We start from the raw sequence: 22108 nt of genomic DNA, 5'->3' as shown, positions 1-22108 counted from the left end.
ATTTGCAAGACATCTGACACAGATGTCTATGCAAATCGCAACAAAAGTAGTGCTTGTACTACTTTAGAAATCGGTGCAGCTCCGATCAAGTTAGAACCGCACCAATATGACCGCTCTAATAGCAGACAATAGGGTGTGACTTGGCGTACGATTTACAAGTCGCCTGGCATTCACATCACATGCCAATCGCACCCGATGTGACCGGTGGCTAAATGCACATGAATGAACTTGCATTTTAGATGTGTTGCATTGAGTTTCTTGGTACTTGTCTGTTAATTCACCGGATTTATTTATATATATATATATATATATATATATATATATATATATATATATATAAAAAAATATATATATAACTAAATCCGGTGAACAGACAAGTACCGAGTTTCTTTGGGTTTTATGGGGTGAAATGACACTTCATAGGTACAGGGAGTGTGCCACATTACCTAGAAGGCCCTTAGCAGGTCATAGCTATGATGCAGGGACATAGTTAATAAGGCTGTGTTGCTGTTGGAAAATGAAAGTGCTCTCTTGTATATAATACAAGTATTGTATTGAATACCATGTATATAATAGGTGATGTCAGACAGCTGCCAGCAGTGTTTCGGTTTAGTCGGTAGCCCGAGCAGTGAAGGGGTTACTGGTGTATGACTGCACTGCGCGGTATCAGATTTCAGCACCTTGGAGAGGTTCCATGCGCGTGCACGCGGCCCAGCATCCTCTATGGGAGAGCGGCCGGGAAGTTGCTGCTGCTGCTGCTGTGCTGTGTCTGCGAGTCCTCATTAGGGCGCTCTGCGGGGAGCCGTACAGCCAGCAGCAGGTGCACGCAGCAACAGCAGCAGTCTGGGGAGGGCTCCCCAACTCTTTATCATGGAGGAATTTCTGCAACGCACCAAATCCAGACTGGTGAGTTCATTTCACTGCTGGGTGGGTTCATAGGGACCAAGAGAGTTCAAGTCACATTTACTACTACACACTGCTTTGATGAACAATTCCCTGTATTGTGGACAGGCAGCCCCACCCAGAGCACTCTGCATGCCTCATTATCTGTGCTGGAGTTGTAAATCACTACTTGTGACGTCATGGTGGGGATGTCTGTGAATGTTCACTTTATCATGATGGCCTTGGGATCATTATACAAGTAAAATATGGTGTCACTTGTAAAACGTCTACATTTATTATAAGCAGGGTGTGTTATCTATAATGGATTTTAGAACTTTTTTTTCTCACTTCTGTATTGTTATGATCTAATGACGTTTGTTTTTGCATATGCTGTGTACAAGTAATTACCAGATTATTAGTTTGCTGTGGTCTCTAGGGGGTTTAGGAACATCGATCCATGCTAGTAAGCCTTTGGAGGAAACGTGTAATGCATTCTGCAGGGCATCACTTATACATCAATCAGGGACAAGGCTAATGCACTTACAGGTCAACTCTGCTGCAACTTTTTACTGATCTAGATCAAATGTCTGCACCCCACATAGCCCCTAATAATTTCACAATCAATATACACTCACTAGCCACTTTATTAAGTACACTTTGCCAGTGCCAAGTGAATATACCTCACCCACCTGACGAAGGGGCCCTGCGTGGCTCCAAAATGTTCCCGCTGTGGATATTATGTGACCACTAAATAAAGCTTCGGAAGCATTTGAGGACTGGTGTGCTGGTGACATTTTTTTTTTCAAGATAATATCCCCCACACAATTACACCACCACCAGCCTGAACCGTTGATACAAGGCAGGATGGATCCATGCTTTCATGCTTTTTACGCCAATTTCTAATCCTACCATCTGAATGTCGCAGAAACCAGTCTGACCATTCTTTTCTGACCTCTGACAACAACAAGGCATTTTTGTTCACACAACTACTGAGATACTTTCTCTTTTTTGGACCATTCTCTGTAAACCATAGAGATGGTTGTGTGTGAAAATCCCAGGAAAACATCAGTTTTTGAAATACTCAGACCAGCCTGTCTGGCACCAACAACCATGCCACATTCAATATTTTCTCTTTTTTGGACCTTTCTCTGTAAACCCTAGAGAGAGATGTGTGTGAAAATCCCAGTAGATCATTGGTTTTTGAGATACTCAGACCAGCCTATCTGGCACCAACAACCATGCCGCATTCAAAGTCACTTAAATCCCCTTTCTTCCCCATTCTGATGCTCGGTTTGAACTTCAGCAAGTTGTCTTCACCATGTCTACATTCCTAAATGCATTGAGTTGCTGCCATGTGATTGGCTGATTAGAAATTTGTAAGCAATTGAACAGGTGTACCTAATAAAGTGGCCGGTTAGTGTATATAAATATGGATACACCATTGTACATATGAAATGTATGTTATATCTTCTGCATGGCCTTGTAAATTGCTTGCTCTATGTAATTGCTTATTTTTATAGTAGTTCCATGTTAGTGACAAGGATAACAGCACATAAACAAGCACATTTACAAAGATTGGAGACTGAATCTGGAGCAGCTGTGTAGGGCAATCAATCAGCTTCTAGCTTTCATCCTTTGAAGTGTAACAGAACAAGCTGAAGATTGAGGCTGATTGGTTACTACGCACAGCTGCTCCTTAAGCCTGGGTTCACACTTCAGCAAAACATCGCATGTAATTTGCACAGGAACTGCACTGCATTCCTGTGCAAACCACGTGCAAATTCTGTGCGGTGCAGTTTGATCCATACATTTTGCATTGCTCAAATTGCACCACATCCGCACCAAAAAAGCTGCAGGACACTTTTTTGTCCGCACTAGAATCGGATCGCGTGGGTATTCACTCATGTGATCCAATTCTGCACATCGCACCACATTTTGCGGACCGCTTTCGGGGTGTCGTTAACTTATCATACACACCCGCAGCGGTTTGCATAAACGGGGTGTGATTATGATGTGGTGCGGAATTCGCACAGAAACTGGTGCGACTTCCACACCGCATCAGTGTGAACCCAGGCTAAAGGTGCATTTAGATTTTTTTTTTTTTCCTGCTTCTTGTTTATCAAAAAAAAAAAACAAAAACAAAAAATAATCTGCAGAAAAATAAGTTAATTAGGTTCTCTGTATACTAATATGGATCACCCGGTCTGCTAGTATGTATTTGGTGACACATGCCAGAATGGGTCTTATTTATCAAAATGCATAACATAAAATTTGGTTTTACTACAACGTGACAAACTATCATATTCACGCTTTCCTTTTCCAGTGATCATATATATATATATATATATCATAATAAAATGGTTGTAAAGTCTGAAGATTTTTTTACCTTTATGCATTCTATGCATGAAGCTAAAAAACCTTCTGTGTGTTGCTCCCTGCACAGCCCCCCCTAATACTGCCCAATCTTTATCCAGCGCTGTGCATGGGAGCCTAGGCTGTCCTGGGACTCACTCTCCTCATTGACTGAGACAGCAGTGGGAGCTGCTGTTATTCACAGCCAGTGAGCCAATGAGGAGAGAGCGGGAGCCTCAGCTATATGTGTCCTTTGGTCACATAGGGCCAGGTTTGGGAGCGAGTATGCACATACAGTCAGGTCCATAAATATAGGGACATGGACACGATTCTAACATTTTTGGCTATACACCACCACAATGGATTTGAAATAAAACGAACAAGATGTGCTTTAACTGAAGACTGTCAGCTTTAATTTGAGGGTATTTACATCCAAATCAGGTGAACGGTGTAAGAATTACAACAGTTTGCAATTGTGCCTCCCACTTGTTAAGGGACCAAAAGTAATGGGACAATTGGCTTCTCAGCTGTTCCATGGCCAGGTGTGTGTTATTCCCTCATTATCCCAATTACAATGAGCAGATAAAAGATCCAGAGTTCATTTCAAGTGTGCTATTTGCATTTGGAATCTGTTGCTGTCAACTCTCAAGATGAGATCCAAAGAGCTGTCACTATCAGTGAAGCAACCCATCATTAGGCTGAAAAAACAAAACAAACCCATCAGAGAGATAGCAAAAACATTAGGCGTGGCCAAAACAACTGTTTGGAACATTCTTAAAAAGAAGGAACACACCGGTGAGCTCAGCAACACCAAAAGACCCGGAAGACCACGGAAAACAACTGTGGTGGATGACCGAAGAATTCTTTCCCTGGTGAAGAAAACACCCTTCACAACAGTTGGCCAGATCAAGAACACTCTCCAGGAGGTAGGTGTATGTGTGTCAAAGTCAACAATCAAGAGAAGACTTCACCAGAGTGAATACAGAGCGTTCACCACAAGATTGAAACCATTGGTGAGCCTCAAAAACAGGAAGGCCAGATTAGAGTTTGCCAAACGACATGTAAAAAAGCCTTCACAGTTCTGGAACAACATCCTATGGACAGATGAGACCAAGATCAACTTGTACCAGAGTGATCGGAAGAGAAGAGTATGGAGAAGGAAAGGAACTGCTCATGATCCTAAGCATACCACCTCATCAGTGAAGCATGGTGGTGGTAGTGTCATGGCGTGGGCATGTATGGCTGCCAATGGAACTGGCTCTCTTGTATTTATTGATGATGTGACTGCTGACAAAAGCAGCAGGATGAATTCTGAAGTGTTTCAGGCAATATTATCTGCTCATATTCAGCCAAATGCTTCACAACTCATTGAACGTCGCTTCACAGTGCAGATGGACAATGACCCAAAGCATACTGCAAAAGCAACCAAAGAGTTTTTTAAGGGAAAGAAGTGGAATGTTCTGCAATGGCCAAGTCAATCACCTGACCTGAATCCGATTGAGCATGCATTTCACTTGCTGAAGACAAAACTGAAGGGAAAATGCCCCAAGAACAAGCAGGAACTGAAGACAGTTGCAGTAGAGGCCTGGCAGAGCATCCCCAGGGATGAAACCCAGCTTCTGATGATGTCTATGCATTCCACACTTCAGGCTGTAATTGACTGCAAAGGATTTGCAACCAAGTATTAAAAAGTGAAAGTTTGATTTGTGATTATTATTCTGTCCCGTTACTTTTAGTCCCTTAACAAGTGGGAGGCACATATGCAAACTGTTGTAATTCCTACACCGTTCACCTGATTTGGATGTAGATACCCTCAAATTAAAGCTGACAGTCTGCAGTTAAAGAACATCTTGTTCGTTTCATTTCAAATCCATTGTGGTAGTGTATAGAGCCAAAAATGTTAGAATTGTGTTGATGTCCCAATATTTATGGACCTGACTGTATGCACCTGTGCCCCCATAGAAGGCGGCTTGCTATTGGGGACACTGGTCAAGGAGGAGGAGCCAGGAGATGCAGTGGGGGACCCAAGAAGAAGAGGAGTGCTAGCTCTGTGCAAAATCAAGGCAATAATATAATGATATTTTAATTTCAGTGGTTATGATTGGAGAGTATAAGGAGGGCACAGGACTTTAGATTTAAACTAGGACAACTGGCACCAGCACAAGTAACACTTCTCATTAAATAAAAGTGCTGTTCCTTGCGCTTTTTTTTTCTTTTTTAATTATCTACATGTAGGTCTTTTCATACTTAATAATAGGGTCTAAACACATTAGACAGCAGTCTCCGAATCCAGCTGTTTTTGACTGAATTAGTAGGTGACCAAATATGTCTATGAGCACCAGCAGACACTATTGAAGTTTGTGTGCTACACTAGAAAACCTTGTCCAATCATTTTAGTTTTCCCCAAAAAGCCAACAGTGGTGATATCTGTAGTGTCACAAAGAGATGCAGCCATACTTGTAAAGGGACCTGCCAGTTGTAATAAATGCTTGAAGGAGATTGGAGGCAGTTAAAGAGAGCCCACCCTCCAACCTACTTTTACTAGTTGTTTGGGAGTCAACACCTTGCAAGCTCCTTGTTTAATGGTGTCAGAGCTTATACGAAGCTGATGACATCCTCCTCCCATAGCAGTGACGTGGTGCTGCTAGGCCCAAGCACTCCATCATGAAAGGAGGTCATATGCTCCTACTTACGCAGAAGCATCAGGTATTCCACATTGGTTCCCACAGAGCAAAGGGGTGACAAAAGATTATAGTGGAGGTAAATATACATGGTTTGCTTGGTCGACTGTTAGGGGTGGTTCACACTAGATGCAGTCCAGAGTTTTTTTAATCTGCATAAAAAATGCATACACAGTGTTTTCTATGTGTTTCAATGGCCCTTGTTCGCACCAGTGCAGTGTGTTGCAGTGCAGTCAACAAAAGTAGAGCATGCTTCATGTTATCTATATGGATATTTTATCTATGTATGAAAAGAAGATAATTCTCCAAATATCATATCTTTATAGGCATATACACTCACCGGCCACTTTATAAGGTACACCTGTTCAATTGCTTGGTAACACAAATTGCTAATCAGCCAATCACATAGCAAAAACTTAATGCATTTAGGCATGTAGACGTGGTGAAGATGACTTGCTGAAGCTCAACTGAGCATCAGAATGGGGAAGAAAGAGGATTTAAGTGACTTTGAACATGGAATGGTTGTTAGTGCCAGATGGGCTGGTCTGAGTATTTAAAAAATTGCTGATCTACTGGGATTGCCACGCACAACCATCTCTAGGGTTTACAGAGAATGGTTAAAAAAAAAGAAAACATCCAGTGAGCGGCAGTTTGGATAAAAATGCCTTGTTGATGCCAGAGGTCAGAGGAGAATGGGCAGTCTGGTTTGAGATGATAGAACGGTAACAGTAACTCAAATAACCACTTGTTACAACCAAGGTATGCAGAACACTATCTCTGATTGCATCTCTGAGAACAGGAAGCGGAGGCCACAAATCATACAGGCTCACCAAAATTAGACAATAGAAGATTGGAAAACATTGCCAAGTCTGATGAGTCTTGATTTCAGCTGCGACATTCAGATGGTAGGGTCAGAATTTGGCGTAAACAACATGAAAGCATGGATCCATCCTGCCTTGTATGAACAGTTCGGCTGGTGGTGGTGGTTTAATGGTGTGGGGGATATTTGCTTGGCACTAGCAAGGTGTACCTAATAAAGTGGCCGATGAGTGTACAAAGCTGCTCTTTAGTCACGTGGAGTTTATTCACTAAAGCTGGAGAGTCTTCTGCACAGAAACCAGTCATCGTCCAGGTTTTATTGCCAAAGCTTAATCACTTGCTGACTGCCCACAGCGGCATGATGATCCCAGTAATCGGGACCTGGTGGTCATGTGATCACTATGCAATGACTTGATCATAATGCTAGCAAAGCTGTAATGAATCGATATGATTCATAACAGCTTTGCTTCTGTTCCTGGTGAGCTGTGATTGGCTCACAGCTCTCACATGGTACATGGGCCAGTCACAGCACCCTGTACCATGCGAGAAGCTGGAGCAAATTACAGATCACTGTATTTTGAACTATCTTGAACTTAACCCATTCATAACAGTTCAAAGCAAGCACTGCATTGCAGAGCAATAATCTTTATTGTGCCTGCAATGCAAAGTGTATAAAAAAAAACAACATCCCTGATCACCCTCCCAGAGTAGTAAAATGTTACTATGGTAACATTGCACTACTCTGATGAAAGCATTTTTAAGAAAAAAAGTTTAAAAAAAGAAAAACACTGTGAAAAAAAAATATTGAGAATATTTTTTAAAACTTTTTTAAGGTTTTTTTTTTAACTTTTACTTTCTATTTCTGGGTGTGCTTGCTGATGCATGCACCCTACGCTGCCCCCTATGCCGGTCCAGGGAGAGAAAAGAGAATACTGTACTGAGTAGAAGCACTGCATTTTACACACATACGTTAGATTAGCGCATTTAACTCTTTGATCACCCCTATTAACTCTTTAATCACCCCGTCACCCAGCCAGTGCCATTAGTCTATAGGTCAGGTCAGTATATAGAATTTTTCACTGATCACTGTATTACTGCCACTAGCGACATCAGATAGTGTCAGGGTCTGTAATTGCCCGTCCCTGCCAGGGTAAGCTAGCGTTAGATTGCCTGTACACTATCGCACTCACGATGTAGGTCGCTGATCACCGCCATTACTATTATAGTGTTTGTACAGGTCAATATATTGATTACAAACAGAACTATACTAGTGCCTCCTTAGTATAGTGTCCCCAAAAATGCAGTGTTAGCAGGATCAGCTCCATTCGCTGCCATCAATAGCGTTTAGCCCCTCTGCTGTTTTTCATTGAAATATTTTACAAATTGATTATGTGCCAAAGCAATTTATACGCACAATAATACATGGCTGCCCACAAAAATTCACCTCTTGCCAGACAATTTGCATGGAAGCCTATCATAGTTTCTGAATTTATAACTATTTTAGGCCTAACCCTCACCATGGGCATTACAAAAAAGAATGAATTGAGGTCACTTTGGTCCACAGACTGGCTCTCTGCTGTTATATATATGCCCAATATGGACCAGCAACGTACTGGTACATCACTGGACTTTGAGTGGTTATACCAGGGTGATGCCTGCAGCTACAAGCATCATCCTGGTATAATTATTTTCAGCTGGTGGTCAGCTTTCATGTAAAAGCAATCAAAGTGGCTAATTAACCACTGGATCACATTCACAAGCAGTGGGAAGGGACGTTACCCCCCCCCCCCCCCACCCTCCTGCAGCCTTTTACGGCTTTCATAGGCTCTCCCGTCCCACCGGGGAACCCTAGAATGCAGCCAGCAGCTCTGGCTGACCATAGAACTGATCAGAGACCAGAATCGTTTTAATCATCTCTATAGTCTAAGAAACCAAAAGCTATGAGTATTTTATCATTTCAATTTTACCGGATGTAAACAGCGCCATTTTAAAATTAGGAAAGCATCTGATCACACCGATCTTGGTGTGATCAGATGCTTTAAGGGTAGAGGAGAGATCTAGAGTCTAATAGACCTCAGATTTCTCAGAAAAGAGTACCTGTCACTGCCTATTGCTCTCACAGGGGATATTTGCATTTCCTGTGATAACAAAAAAAGTGATAAAAAAAAAATTAAAGGGACAGAGTGAAAAAAAATAAAATACAATAATTAATAAAAAAATATGTTTATCACCCCTGCCCCCCTTGCTCACGTGCAAAGGCAAATGCAATCGGCGGTCCAGTGTCAGAATGTAAACAGAGATTTCACCATGCATGTGAGGTATCACAGCAAACATCAGATCGAGGGCAGTAATTCTAGCAATACACCTCCTGTGTAAATCTAAAGTGGTAACCTGTAAAGGCTTTTAAAGCATATGGATATTAAAAATGTATGTAGTTTGTCGCTGTTACAGGAACGTGTGCAACACTCACCGTTTTATTCTCTAGGGCCTCTGCTTTAAAAAATATATATAATGTTTGGGAGTTCAAAGTAATTTTCTAGCAAAAAACTGTTTTTTATGTACACAAAAAGGCTTGGTCTGCAAGTGCTTGGAAGAGTGGGTAGCATAAGTTTCTAATGTTGGTAAAATTTATTTTTTCTTTTGTTTCAAAACCCTGTGACAAAAAAGATATCTGAAAAATACTCACAATGCTTCTTATCAAATTCCTTGTGGTGTCTACTTTCCAAAAAGGAGTGGGAAGGGGGGTGTTTTTACTATCCAGGCATTTTAGGGCCTCTGAAACTGTGATAGGTAGTAAGAAAGTGGCATGAGGAAACAAGCCCTTTGAAAGCCTAAAGGTGGCCAATGGATTTTGGAAGCCTGTATGTGGCTAGGCTGCCAAAAAGTCTCTCACATGTGGTATCCCCATACTCGGGAGAAGTAGCAAAATGTGTTTTGGGGTGTTATGTCACATATACCTATGGCATGTGTGAGCAATATATCATTTAAATGACAACTTTGTATAAAAGAAAAAAAATTTTTTTGTAATGTTTCAAAAAATTGTGGCAAAAAATAAAATCTTCCATGGACTCAAAATGTCTCTCAGAAAATTTCTTGGGATGTCTGGTTTCCAAAAGGGGTCATTTGGGGGGAGGGGGTTGTACTACCCAGGCATTTCAGCTCCTCAAGAAATGTAAGTCAGAAAGTAAAAGCTGTGGAACTTCCAATATACACTACATTGCCAAAAGTATTGGGACACCCTTCCAAATCATTGAATTCAGGTGTTACAATCACCTCCATGGCCACAGGTGTATAAAATCAAGCACCTAGGCATGCAGGCTGCTTCTACAAACATTTTTGAAAGAATAGGTCACTCTCAGGAGCTCAGTGGATTCAAGCGTGGTACCATGATAGGTTACCACCTGTGCAATAAGTCCATCCGTGAAATTTCCTTGCTACTAAATATTCCACGGTCAAATGTTAGTGGTATTATAACAAAGTGGAAACTACTGGGAAGACCAGCAACTCAGCCACAAAGTGGTAGGCCTTGTAAAATGACAGAACGGGGTCAGCGCATGCTGAAGCACACAGTGCGCAAAAGTAGCCAACTGTCTGCATAGTCAATAGCTAAAACCTTACAAACTTCATGTGGCCTTCAGATTAGCACAACAATGGGTAGAAAAATTCATGGAATGGGTTTCCATGGCCAAGCAGCTGCATCCAAGCGTTTATCTGTCTGGCAATCCGAAGGACGTGTCTGGGTTTGGTGGTTGCCAGGAGAAAGGTACTTGCCTGACTGCATTGTGCCAAGAGTAAAGTTTGGTGGAGGGGGGATTATGATGTGGGGTTGTCTTTCAGGGGTTGTGCTTGGCCCCTTAGTTCAAGTGAAGGGAACTCTTAAGGCATGAGCATACCAAGACATTTTTGACAATTTCATGCTCCCAACAGTCTGGGGATGGCCCCTTGCTGTTTCAACATGATTGTGCACCAGTGCACAAAGACATGAATGAGCGAGTTTGGGGTGGAGGAACTCGACTGGTCTGCACAGAGTCCTGACCTCAACCTGATAGAACACCTTTAGGATGAATTAGAGCATAGACTGAGAGCCAGGCCTTCTCATCTGACATGAATGCCTGACCTCACAAATGCACTTCTGGAAGAATGGTAAAACATTCCCATAGACACACTCCTAAACCTTGTGGACAGCCTTCCCAGAAGAGTTGAAGCTGTTATAGCTCAATACTGAACTCCAACTCAATACTGAACCCTACGGACTAAGGCTTGCCATACATTATACAATTTTCTTGATATTTTTGGTTTAGATTTACCAAAAACCATATAATAGGAGGTCAAACCTAACAAAACTTTCAATTGTATCCAGTTAGGCAGGTTCTGCACTACATAGTTGAAGGTAAATCTAAAGGAAATTGGGCAGAAATTGGACAGAAAATTGTATAGTGTATGGCCAGCCTAAGACTGGGATGCCATTAAAGTCAATGTGCCTGTAAAAGCAGGCGTCCCAATACTTTTGGCAATATAGTGTATATACCATAGTTTGTAGACGCTATAACTTTCACATAAACCATGTACTGGGATTTTTTTTACCAAAGACATGTAGCAGAATACATTTTGGCCTAAATTTATGACTGAATTTGAGTTTTTTTATAACATAAAGTAGAAAATGTCATTTCCTTTCTACATTTTCTATCTTTTTTCATTTATATCACAAACAATAAAAATCCCAGTGGTGATCAAATACCACAAAAAGAAAGCTCTATTTGTGTGAAAACAATTTCATTTGAGTACAGCGTTGCATGATTGTGCAATTACCAGTTGAAATAGAGCAGCGCCAAATAGCAAAAAATGCCCAGGTCAGGAAGTGGGGTAAATCTTCTGGAGGGCAAGTGGTTAATTGAACAATCTAAGCTTAGAAGCTGATTGCTTTCTGTGTAGAATTGACCCTGATTTTACACTTTCCAGTAAATAAACCCCTTGGTCTTTGCAGCAACCATTTTCTTTTCTAGTTTGTGTATAAGCTGCTGCTAAAAGAGAGTTACTCAGATTATAAATAATTCACTGATATATTACCCCTGAATCTTTTGTCCCATGTCTCCCAATTATTTCCTATTGGGTGCTGCCAATTTACATGGCACGGAAAAGGAAAATCCAGGCAGAGTTTGCACTTAAAAGACATCAGCCCCTCAACATTCTATGATAGTGTTCAGGGCATGGAGAGCATTGAGAAAGAGAAGGCTTAGCTGTTAAATATCTGGCCTCACCTGTCTCTCCTATCTTCCCAACATTGGAGCACAATTCTGGGAATTAGCAATTGTGAAAAAAAACAATCTATCCATCAATGTACAATGTATACATCAACTGAGTCAATGTGAACATGGGCTTAGTCTACTTAGTCAAAGCACATTAAGGGAAAAAAGGGGTGTAGATAAACCAGCTGATTATGAAGATACATGCTTAGGAAAAGATTTACTTTAAACACTGCAGCTTGCTTTAAATGAAATAATAAATAATACTTTTAAAGCTATCATTAAGTATGGTGTAGTCTTGTAATATTTAAGATACTATTTCTTTCCGTGATGTTGAGTTTTAGAGCATGAAGCTTTTAAAGTGGTCTTCATAATCTATCTATCTAGAATAACTATTGGAATTTCCTCAGGCATACCTATACTTCTTGGAGTCTTTATAACACTGCTTCAGTGAATTTATTGAGCAATTTTTGAACTTATAGATACAGAATAAGATACATCAAAAAATAACTGACATAACTAGTATAAGCAGTAGTTATCATGTTTATGCGATTTGCAAGCTATTAAATTTAATGTCAGGCGTATGTAAGCGTATGGATGTCAAATAGACATGAATGGGACTGCCTGCAGGGGGATGCACGGAACACATGACTATCCCTACGCAGGCAAAGACGGACTTTGTACATGCATATGCTTAAAGCGGAAGTATACTCACCTTGGTTCCAGCAATGTGGCATCCCTGAGCTCCTGCCCTACCGCTGGAAAATTCAGGCTGTCATTGGTCGGGAGGGGATGATGTCACTCCTGTATATGTGCGGGAGTTTAATCAGATTAAACATTGCCGAACCTGTACAGTGAGCTGAGTGCGCATTACTTACTGTACGAGGGCAGACAGGCAGGTAAATATCTTTAATGCAGAAGAGACAAAGCATGTCTCTTATGCATTCAAATTCCTACCTCTTCACCCATCTTTAATTCTGTTCTACTTTGACCAGTGAAAAAAAAAGAAAATGTAAGGAAAAAAAAAAAAAAAGAAAAAAACATTTTTAAATCTTTTTTTTTAACCTCCCTGGCAGTATTCCCGAGTGTAGCTCGGGGTTAAATATCAGTGCCAAAAGCGGTAACCCCAAGCTACACTCGGGATTATCCTGCAGCATTGCTCCGGGATCCCTGTTTCATTTACCTTGTCCTGCGCTCCCGCGATATCCCCCCTGCAGCGTCCCTGGCCATCTCCTCCGGCCGATGCCAGCATCCGTCTTCCGGGTTCCGGTCCCTGCGAGCGTTAGGACATACGGGACGTGCGGGGGCCGGAACCGGCAGGAAATTTAAACATTTCAAAAAGTGACATTCACTAAATACGCTAAAATCACATAGTAAAACATTACTGTATCAAACTATTTTACATACATTTTGTCCCTACTACTTTGTCCTGTGCCCTGCCTGCATTTTTACCGTTCTTTCTGCCTGGAAACTGAAAAAAGTCCATTGCGTCCAAAAAGCGTCCCTTTAGGTCAAAAGCGGTTTTAGACCAGCTAGAGAACAGTGATAGTAAATCAGAACCACTTGCAGAATTGAGTGATAATGATTCGTGGGGAAATGCGTCCTCAGACACTAATTTTGCAACTAAGCTCAGTGATGTGCTATATTGCAAATTTCAGTGATTTTGGTTTGATTATAATATTGAATTAAATTTATTATTATTATATTATTATTTTTTATGATTATTTATTATATTATAATTTATGATTTTGTGTTTCAAATTTTATCATACCCAGGATGTTTACTAGACTCTTGTTCAGACAGATTTCAGTGAGTTATTCCTAAAAATGTCAGGCCTACAATAAAAAAACGACATATTTCCATGCAAAAATGTACCGCTTTGAGCACAGAAATACTGACATAATCATACCGCTAGGGAGGTTAATGTCACCAGTTAGTGTCACTAATGACCACCACACCAGTTATATGATGATGCTGTACTGCACTTGTGATAGTATGTTGAAAAAAAAAAGCATAAAAAAACTTTTTATTTTTAATTTCTTCATTTTCCATAAATTGTGACAAAAACTTACAACTTCAAAAAACTTGCCACACCTCTTACTAATACCTTGGACTATCTACTTCCAAAAAAGGATAATTTGGGGTATATTTGTACTGTCCTGGAGATATGCCGTCAGTACATCAGGATTGATTGATTTTTAGATGTTTATATCATAGTTTGTGGACGCTAAAACTTTCCTACAGACTAAATAATAAACATTGATTTGGGTTATTTTCACCAAAGAAACGTAGCAGAATACAGTCTGGCCTAATTTAATGGAGAAAGATTATTTATTTGCAAAATTTTATAACAAAACTTTTGTTTTTGTTTTGTTTATTTAGCAAAAAATAAAAAACCCAGTAGTGAATAAGTACCACCAAAAGAAAGCTCTATTTGTGTGAAAAAAATTTCATATGGGTACAGTGTTGCATGACTGCGTAATTTTCATTCAAAGTACGACAGCGCTGAAAGCTGAAAATTGGCCTGGACCGGAAAGGGGTTAAGGTGCCTGATTTTGAAGTGGTTAAATACTCCTATGTAAGCAAAGCCTTAGACTTGTCCTTAAAAGGCCACACAGCTCTAAAATTAATATTTTAGCTTTGATTGAATTTAGGGCAGTTGAGTCACCCACAGGATTCTTATGGGCTCATGCAGATAGACACGTTAGAATGTACAATGCAAGAATTCAGCATATTTCCATATCCTGGAGTCATAGGTGTAGGAGGCCAGCAGCCTGTACAAATGAATGACAGGCTGCCAGATGCTGTTACACATGTAACTGCACATCTGAGAGATTAGAGGTTACGCGTGTCCTGGAACGGATGAGTCGCCATGGACACAAAACTGCTCATGTCCAAGGCCATTCACCCATCCCCATATGCATGTAACCATTTGAGTGTGCAGTTACAGGCATAGAGCCGCAGTGTCGGCACTGAGGAGGTCACATGACTTGTGACGTAACGCGTAGGATGGAAGCGTGGTGACATCATTTCCGGCGTGGACGGCAGCCGCCATCTTTCTACACCTAGGCAAGTACACCCAGTGTGTTTCTTGCTGATTTTATGCCTGCAGACCCTTTATTTATTTATTACAGGTACCTATATAGCACCGTCAATTTACGCAGCACTTTACATATATATATTATACATTCACATCAGTCCTAACCCTCAAGGGGCGTACAATCTAAGGTTATTTATTCATTTTGTAAGTAGGTTTTTGGCTTTTGTTATCTTAATACATTTCTAAGTTTACTACACTATGGAAGTCCTTGTTTCCTACTTCTTTATGGTGATCGCCTGAGAGGTTGTTTGGCTGACTATCGTTGCGAGGGGGATACCACCACTATTGGTATGGTTCCTGGATTGCTGCCAAGGGTACAGATGTGACTAGGACCGCTCCGCTGAGCACTACATTGAAGTGTGTTGACCCTTAGGGGTCGCAGCTTGGAGGTGAGCATACATGCTAGCCGGTGGTGGATTCATGTGTTGGAGTGATCACCAATTGAATAAACACTGAGTGTATTTTGGACTGGACACTGGGTTGGTTTTGGACTGTGCATTATATATTGGTTTTGTTCACTTTTTTGGCACATTTGATCCTTATGTCATTTGTTTCAAGACGTTTAAAACTGTGCTATTTGTTTATTCACTCACTTTATTTATTTGATTGCACGCACTTTAATATTTATCACATTGCGTTTATGTCATTGTGTATTTGTTCCCCTAATGATTTCATTTATTCTAGGATCACGTGTATGATTATATTATATATTCATTTCATTCTTTTGATTCACAAGAGTGAGGTAGAGATTCATATCCACTTTTTGATCACATCCACTTCCCTCTATATATTGGGTAAGTGTTAGTGCAGCACCACCCTTGTTTGTTTATTATCTCGCTATTTGGTATTTTAGATAGGTGCTAGCAGCCACTCCTGTTATTTTTTTTTTTCTGGTGTAACATTGGCAGTTCAGGAGGTTTTCTGTGTTTATAGTGTCTGACAGCCTGTCATTGATTGTTACAGCTGCTGGTTGTGGCTGTATGTCAAAACCTGTGACTCCTAGGTGCAGAAATATGCTAAATTCTTACTTTTTAGCTTTGAATGTGCATGAGCCGTTAGCCCTGGTTCACATATATGCAGCCGTGCGGGCTGCGTTTTGTGCAGGCACGAGAGCCTATTCATTTGAATGGACTCCCATGCCCCGTGACACGCAGGGAAGAAGTCCCTGCACTTCTTCTGAAAACGCAGCCTGCACGGGAACCTTGGTTCCCAGTACGGTTGCGTTTTCCAGTGCGGGCGGCGTGCCATTAGAACTAATGACACCCGACCGTGGGTCCGCATTCCTCTGTACGGGTGGTGCGGCTGCACGGATTTTCGTGCGGATCCGCAGCAACACCACCCGCACATATGTGAACCAGGACTTAATCTTCTAAGGATTCTAATAATGCAATAAAGTATCTACACCTGCATTCTTAGCTCCACCTACCTACTTACCAGATACAAAGGCCAATTCAAACACCATTTACATTGCTGTTGATTTACTAAAGTAAAAGATGATATCTACTTAGCAAAGAAACATTCACTTAGCTTTAGTGAAGCTGTGTTCATTCATATCATCTTGTCATACAAACAGAACCCCTGTTTTTTTATATATTGAACATTGATGACTATTCAAAATGAACCCAATATCGGCTTATTTACTAAGCTAAGCAAGTATTCACTTTGGCAAGTGAACAGCATCTACTCTCTGTAAATCAACTTCACTGATGTTTAGCAAAAGCAAATAAAATTATTAGAATAATTTGTTTTTGTTCTATGTGATGTTCTCAGCAGATTTAATTTGAAACAAAAATATTTTATTCAGCATCTTTGTAGAAAAAAAAATCATTCTTGTCCATCTTGTAGAAAAGTTTAACTTGCACTGAAAACACTCTCTCAGCTTTTTTTGTTTTTCAGCCAAGACACATCATAAGCGGCTCCATTTTTCTTTCATGTGACAGGAACACCCTGCTGGAAACCATATTGCAGGCCTTGGGACAGAAGCAGTACATCTTTGTAATCAGTGGTCTATTGTATATATGATATACTGACATCTGTAACTCTGCATGGCTCTGGCAGTGAGGGGTTAATTGTTTCTTAAAAGATAGTGATATAATGTGGAAATTCTGAAGATATGGTCGATGAGTTAAAGGCAGATGGTACTCGGCATGTTTGCAAGTCCCCCTCCTCATCCATGTTGGGTCTGTGGTGTTTCTGACATTCAGTGTAAAAGTGGCATTTAATTGACTAGAGTTGAAAGGGTAAACACTACATACTATATTCTAGCTACTGGCTGCATGTGTTATTATTTGTTTTCTGTGTTTATGAAGTACCAATATATTATGTAGTACAGGGGTGTCCAGACTGCAGCTCACGGGCTGCATACGGCCCAAGACGTCTATGAATGTTGCTCAACACAAAATTGTAAACTTGCTTAAGAATGTTGATTTTTTGGGAATTTTTTGTAAATATATATTTACACCTAGTGCACACATGCGGCCAAAATCTGTATCTTTAAAGTTTTACCTTCCCAAAGAAAAATCACCCACTCTTCACAATAACACCTTATTCGTGTCATCAATTTTTGCCGGCACCTATATTTGTGAGAAACTATTTTCAAGGATGAAGCACACAAAGGGCAAAATTAGAACCAAAGTGTCTGATGAACAAATTGAAAATTCATTGCTATTCCATCCATCAAACCAAATATTGAGGAGTTAGTTTATCAAAAACAGTTTGAAATATAGCACTAGTTTTATGTTGCCTTATTTTTCTTTTATGATAACAAATATTTTTAAAAATGACATTTTATTACTCAGATAGGTACATTATCTATATCGGTGATCATTAACTTGTGATCTGCCTGAATTTTTCTGCTGTCCTTTTTGTTAGTATATTTTCTGTGTTGCCAAAGATAATTCCTCTTCTTCCAATGTGGCATAGGAAAGTCAAAAGGTTGAACACCCCTGATGCAGCACTTTACAGAGTAAACAGAATTAGCTCCTACCATCAAAGGAAGTATGTTAGTTTTCAATGCCAGCAGCCTAGAACAGGACACTTACATAAATGTCTTTAATTGCAAGAAGCAAATATAAATTTACTCACTATATCTGCTCTCCCGGGGTACACAGAACATGGAAATGTAATTATTTTAGTAAATATAAACTGCTAAATACCTTTTCTCATCAGCAGTTAGAGCAGTCTTGTGACATCTATCAGTGTCCAGCCAAGCACTAGCTAAAGCTTGTAGGAGGAGTTTTCATTCTCAGCAGAGCAATGGCTAACGCTTGTAAGTTGAGTTTTCATTGTCCCCTGATTGTACAATGAGGCTGCAGAACCCTTGACCCTCTGTCTTGACAGCGCTGACTGGCCCTGTGCTAATCACATGCACTCTCCCAAGAAGAAAAAAACTGTCTAACAATACATACCAAACTGAGCATGTACTGCTTGCTTCCAAGGCTCTGGGTTTAGTAACACTTTAAAGTGTAGCTAAAGCCAAAACGTGCTTGTTAGTTTTGATTAGAGTAAAAAGTAGTTAAAATACCTGTCAGATGTTGTTTTGCTGTCTGTGGTCCAGTCCAGTTTCCTATCACTTCCTGTCTCAGAGACACAATAGGAAGTGAGATGAAAACTCTCCAAAATGTGGTGAAAAACATTTTTGAATGGTTGTCAGAGAAACAGCTGTCCCCATTGGAAGATTTCCTCTCTATTTCTTTACTGGTGACAACTGTAAATTTCCCATCACTGTCTATTCCAACTACAAAAGCCACTGGATCAATAGACGGGAAACAGATAGCAATACAAACCTTCCACGCTCACTTCCACAATCTGTCTGAATTTAAGAAAAAAAATGACTTTAGATATGCTTGTACCTTCTTCCCTATTAGTCTAAAGCAGCCTGTGCACAAAATAATGCAGCATCACATCTCTATAATTAATTAATTTCATTTATTCACCTGATAAAGGGCTTCTGTCCAAAGGGGACTTGTATTGCATCACTGTGAACAAATGTGCAGTAAGAAATGCTCCCACAGGAAATTAAATTGGTACTCTTCACAGCTGTAAACAAATATTAATAACATAAACATGCATAATAAGGTATACGATAAAATTAGCCACAGCTACTTCATTATAATAAAATATATCTTAAAGTAGAGGGCAAGAGTCCATTAACACACACGCACACATGCACACACATATATCTTCACACACTATATTGCCAAAATTATTGAGACGCCTGCCGTGACATGCACATGAACTTTAATGGCATCCCAGTGTTAGTCCATAGGGTTGAATATTGAGTTGGCCCACCCTTTGCAGCTATAACAGCTTCAACTCTTCTGGGAAGGCTGTCCACAAGGTTTAGGAGTGTGTCTATGGAAATGTTTGACCATTCTTCCAGAAGCACATTTATGGGGTCAGGCACTGATGTCAGATGAGAAGGCTTGGCTCACAGTCTCCGCTCTAATTCATCCCAAAGGTGTTCTATCCAGTCAAGTTCCTCTACCCCAAACTCGCTCATCCATGTCTTTATGGACCTTGCTTTGTGCACTGGTGCGCAGTCATGTTGGAACAAGAAGGGGCCATCCCCAAACTGTTCCCACAAAGTTGGGAGCATGAAATTGTCCAAAATGTCTTGGTATGCTGATGCCTTAAGAGTTCCCTTCATTGCAACTAAGGGGCTAACCCCATCCCACACCATGATCCTCCCTCCACCAAACTTTACACTTGGCACAATGCAGGCAGGCAAGTACCGTTCTCCAGACACATCCATCGGATTGCCAGACAGAGAAGCGTGATTTGTCACTCCAGAGAACACATCTCCACTGCTTTAGAGTCCAGTGGCGGCATGCTTTACACCACTACATCCGACACTTTGCAGTGCATTTGGTGATGTAAGGCTTGGATGCAGCTGCTCGGCCATGGAAACCCATTCTATGAAGCTCTCTATGCACTGTTGTTGTGTTAATCGGAAGACCACATGAAGTTTGGAGGTCTTTAGCTATTGACTCTGCAGACAGTTGACGACTTCTGCGCACTGTGCACTTCAGCATGTGCTGACCTCACTCTGTCATTTTACATGGCATACCACTTTATGGCTGAGTTGCTGTTGTTCCCAGTTGCTTCCATTTTGTTATAATACCACTAACAGTTGACAGTGGAATATTTAGTAGCAAGGAAATGTCATGGATGGACTTATTTTAGACCTTGGCATTGGGAGGGAGAGAGAGAGAGAGAGAGAGAGAGGCAGAAAGACAGTCAGTTTCTTTGTATATTTATTTTTTTTACCTGCAATGTCGTATTTTTTAGCTGAATATGTTTGCTTTTGTTATACAAAGGATAATATGGTTGTAAGCTTCCTCTCTATTGATTGTATATTTTACAGAACACTCCTGTATTGATTCCAATGGCCCTGCTAGACCACAGAATTGTTCTTTCCCTTATGTAGGCACCGAATAATGGTCAATAGTCTTGTTCTGAGGCAGCAGTTTACAGTGTTGTTAAATAATTCAATTAGTGCAGTCTTCTCTCCATCTACTTTGATTTCTTTCTTTTTATGAGACTTATTGACTCTGATTAAAAATATACATTTTCAGACATCATGTTTTCATAGCTGTGTGAAATGAAGAAGTACAAAGTGACATGTAATCCTTTCTTTTTCTTTCATACAGTGTGAGATAATTTTATGTATTTGCCTTTACAATATGAGATGATTGAAACTTTTTTGACTTATGCTTTTTATACATGATATGTCCAACTTGGAAACCAGAGGGTTTGCAATTTCCATAATCATCCTAATTAAAAGTAGTCATGAGAGGATCGGAATGAGTAAATCTGTACTGTTCAGTTAGTAGAGAGTCAGTTGAATCCTGCTTAAAGTTTACAAAAAATTAACTTACCGAACCACATTGAAGACTTTGGGGTGCACATTTTGCAACATGGGGCCCTGTAAAGCCTACATGACAGCCCCCCCCCCCAAAAAATATCAAAAGATATTTTCAATAACAATACACTAAAATAATTATTAGCGGACACAAGCATAACATAACTTTAAAAATTCCTGCTAAATCTAAAAGATAAAACTGTATTGAGTCAATAAATAAAGTTCTGTGTATAAATGAGGTCTTAGGGCCTGTACAGTGTGAATCAGTTTTTTTTTTAATGTGGTTATTGCTATGTGCAGGCAGCCCATGTTACACTATGAGGACACAGCAGCTATGGGAGCACAACTGCAGGTCCTAATTTCATAGGTGTTTTGATGCAGATGCAGGGGCGGACTGACAACTCATGGGGCCCCCGGGCAATAGGGGATCATGGGGCCCCTGTGTCCTTGCCCAAACTCAAAAAAGCCTATGAAAAAGGTACCAGGGGCATCTCATGGGACCCCCTACTGACCCCGGGCCCTCAGGCAGTGCCCGAGTTTCCAAATGGTCAGTCCGCCCCTGTGCAGATGTATGGCCCTGAACACTTAAGCTGGCCGTACATGGGTCAATTTCCAAGCGATTTTTCATCCGAAAATCGGAACCTAAGAATAATTGGCCGATTTTCACTCTGTTAGTGGGGCAGTGGCACCGGCCGATTTTTGTGGTTCCTCCCCATTTCGTTTTTATCGGGCAGCCTGGAAAATTCATGAAAAATTACTAATTTTTTAAATCATTGGTGGTTCCATCGGATTACAGAACAAACAATGTTTTAGATTTTTGATCGAAAAATCGATCGGAATTTGACCCATTTGGGGCCACTCACCCACACCTGCACACTTATCAAATTAGGACCTGCAACTATGTTTATACAGCATTCTCATAGAGTAACAACCGTCTCCAGCCGAACAAACACAATGTTCATTCACACTGTATGGGCCAGAAAACTCGAGTGACTTAGCACTTTTTAAAAAAAAAAATGTAAAAAAATTTTTTTTTACAGTATTTGAAAATTATTTTTTACAATGTTTTAAATTTTTTTATACAATGTTATTTTTTTTACAATAACATTGTGAGATATCAGGGGTCTAAACAGACCCCTGACATCTCTTCTTTGAGGCAGAGAAAGGA

At 40.4% G+C, this 22108-nt stretch overlaps 1 protein-coding gene across 1 annotated transcript in view; it reads left to right on the top strand.

Moving 5' to 3' along the window:
* The first annotated feature begins 710 nt into the window (after positions 1-710).
* The window catches only part of PRUNE2 (prune homolog 2 with BCH domain), a 380051-nt gene continuing 358653 nt past the window's right edge, over positions 711-22108 (top strand). Inside the window, exon 1 of the mRNA XM_089691098.1 lies at positions 711-906. Coding sequence (XP_089547224.1) covers positions 871-906 — 36 coding nt within the window. The 5' untranslated portion in view covers positions 711-870. The remainder of the gene's footprint in view (positions 907-22108) is intronic.

This window comes from Staurois parvus, unplaced genomic scaffold (assembly GCF_062004578.1).
Source record: "Staurois parvus isolate SC_StPar_1 unplaced genomic scaffold, SC_StPar_1.0 ptg000549l, whole genome shotgun sequence".
Classification (NCBI taxonomy): domain Eukaryota; kingdom Metazoa; phylum Chordata; class Amphibia; order Anura; family Ranidae; genus Staurois; species Staurois parvus.
Note: the sequence above shows the minus strand (reverse complement) of the source record. Positions and strands in the feature narration are given on the sequence as shown.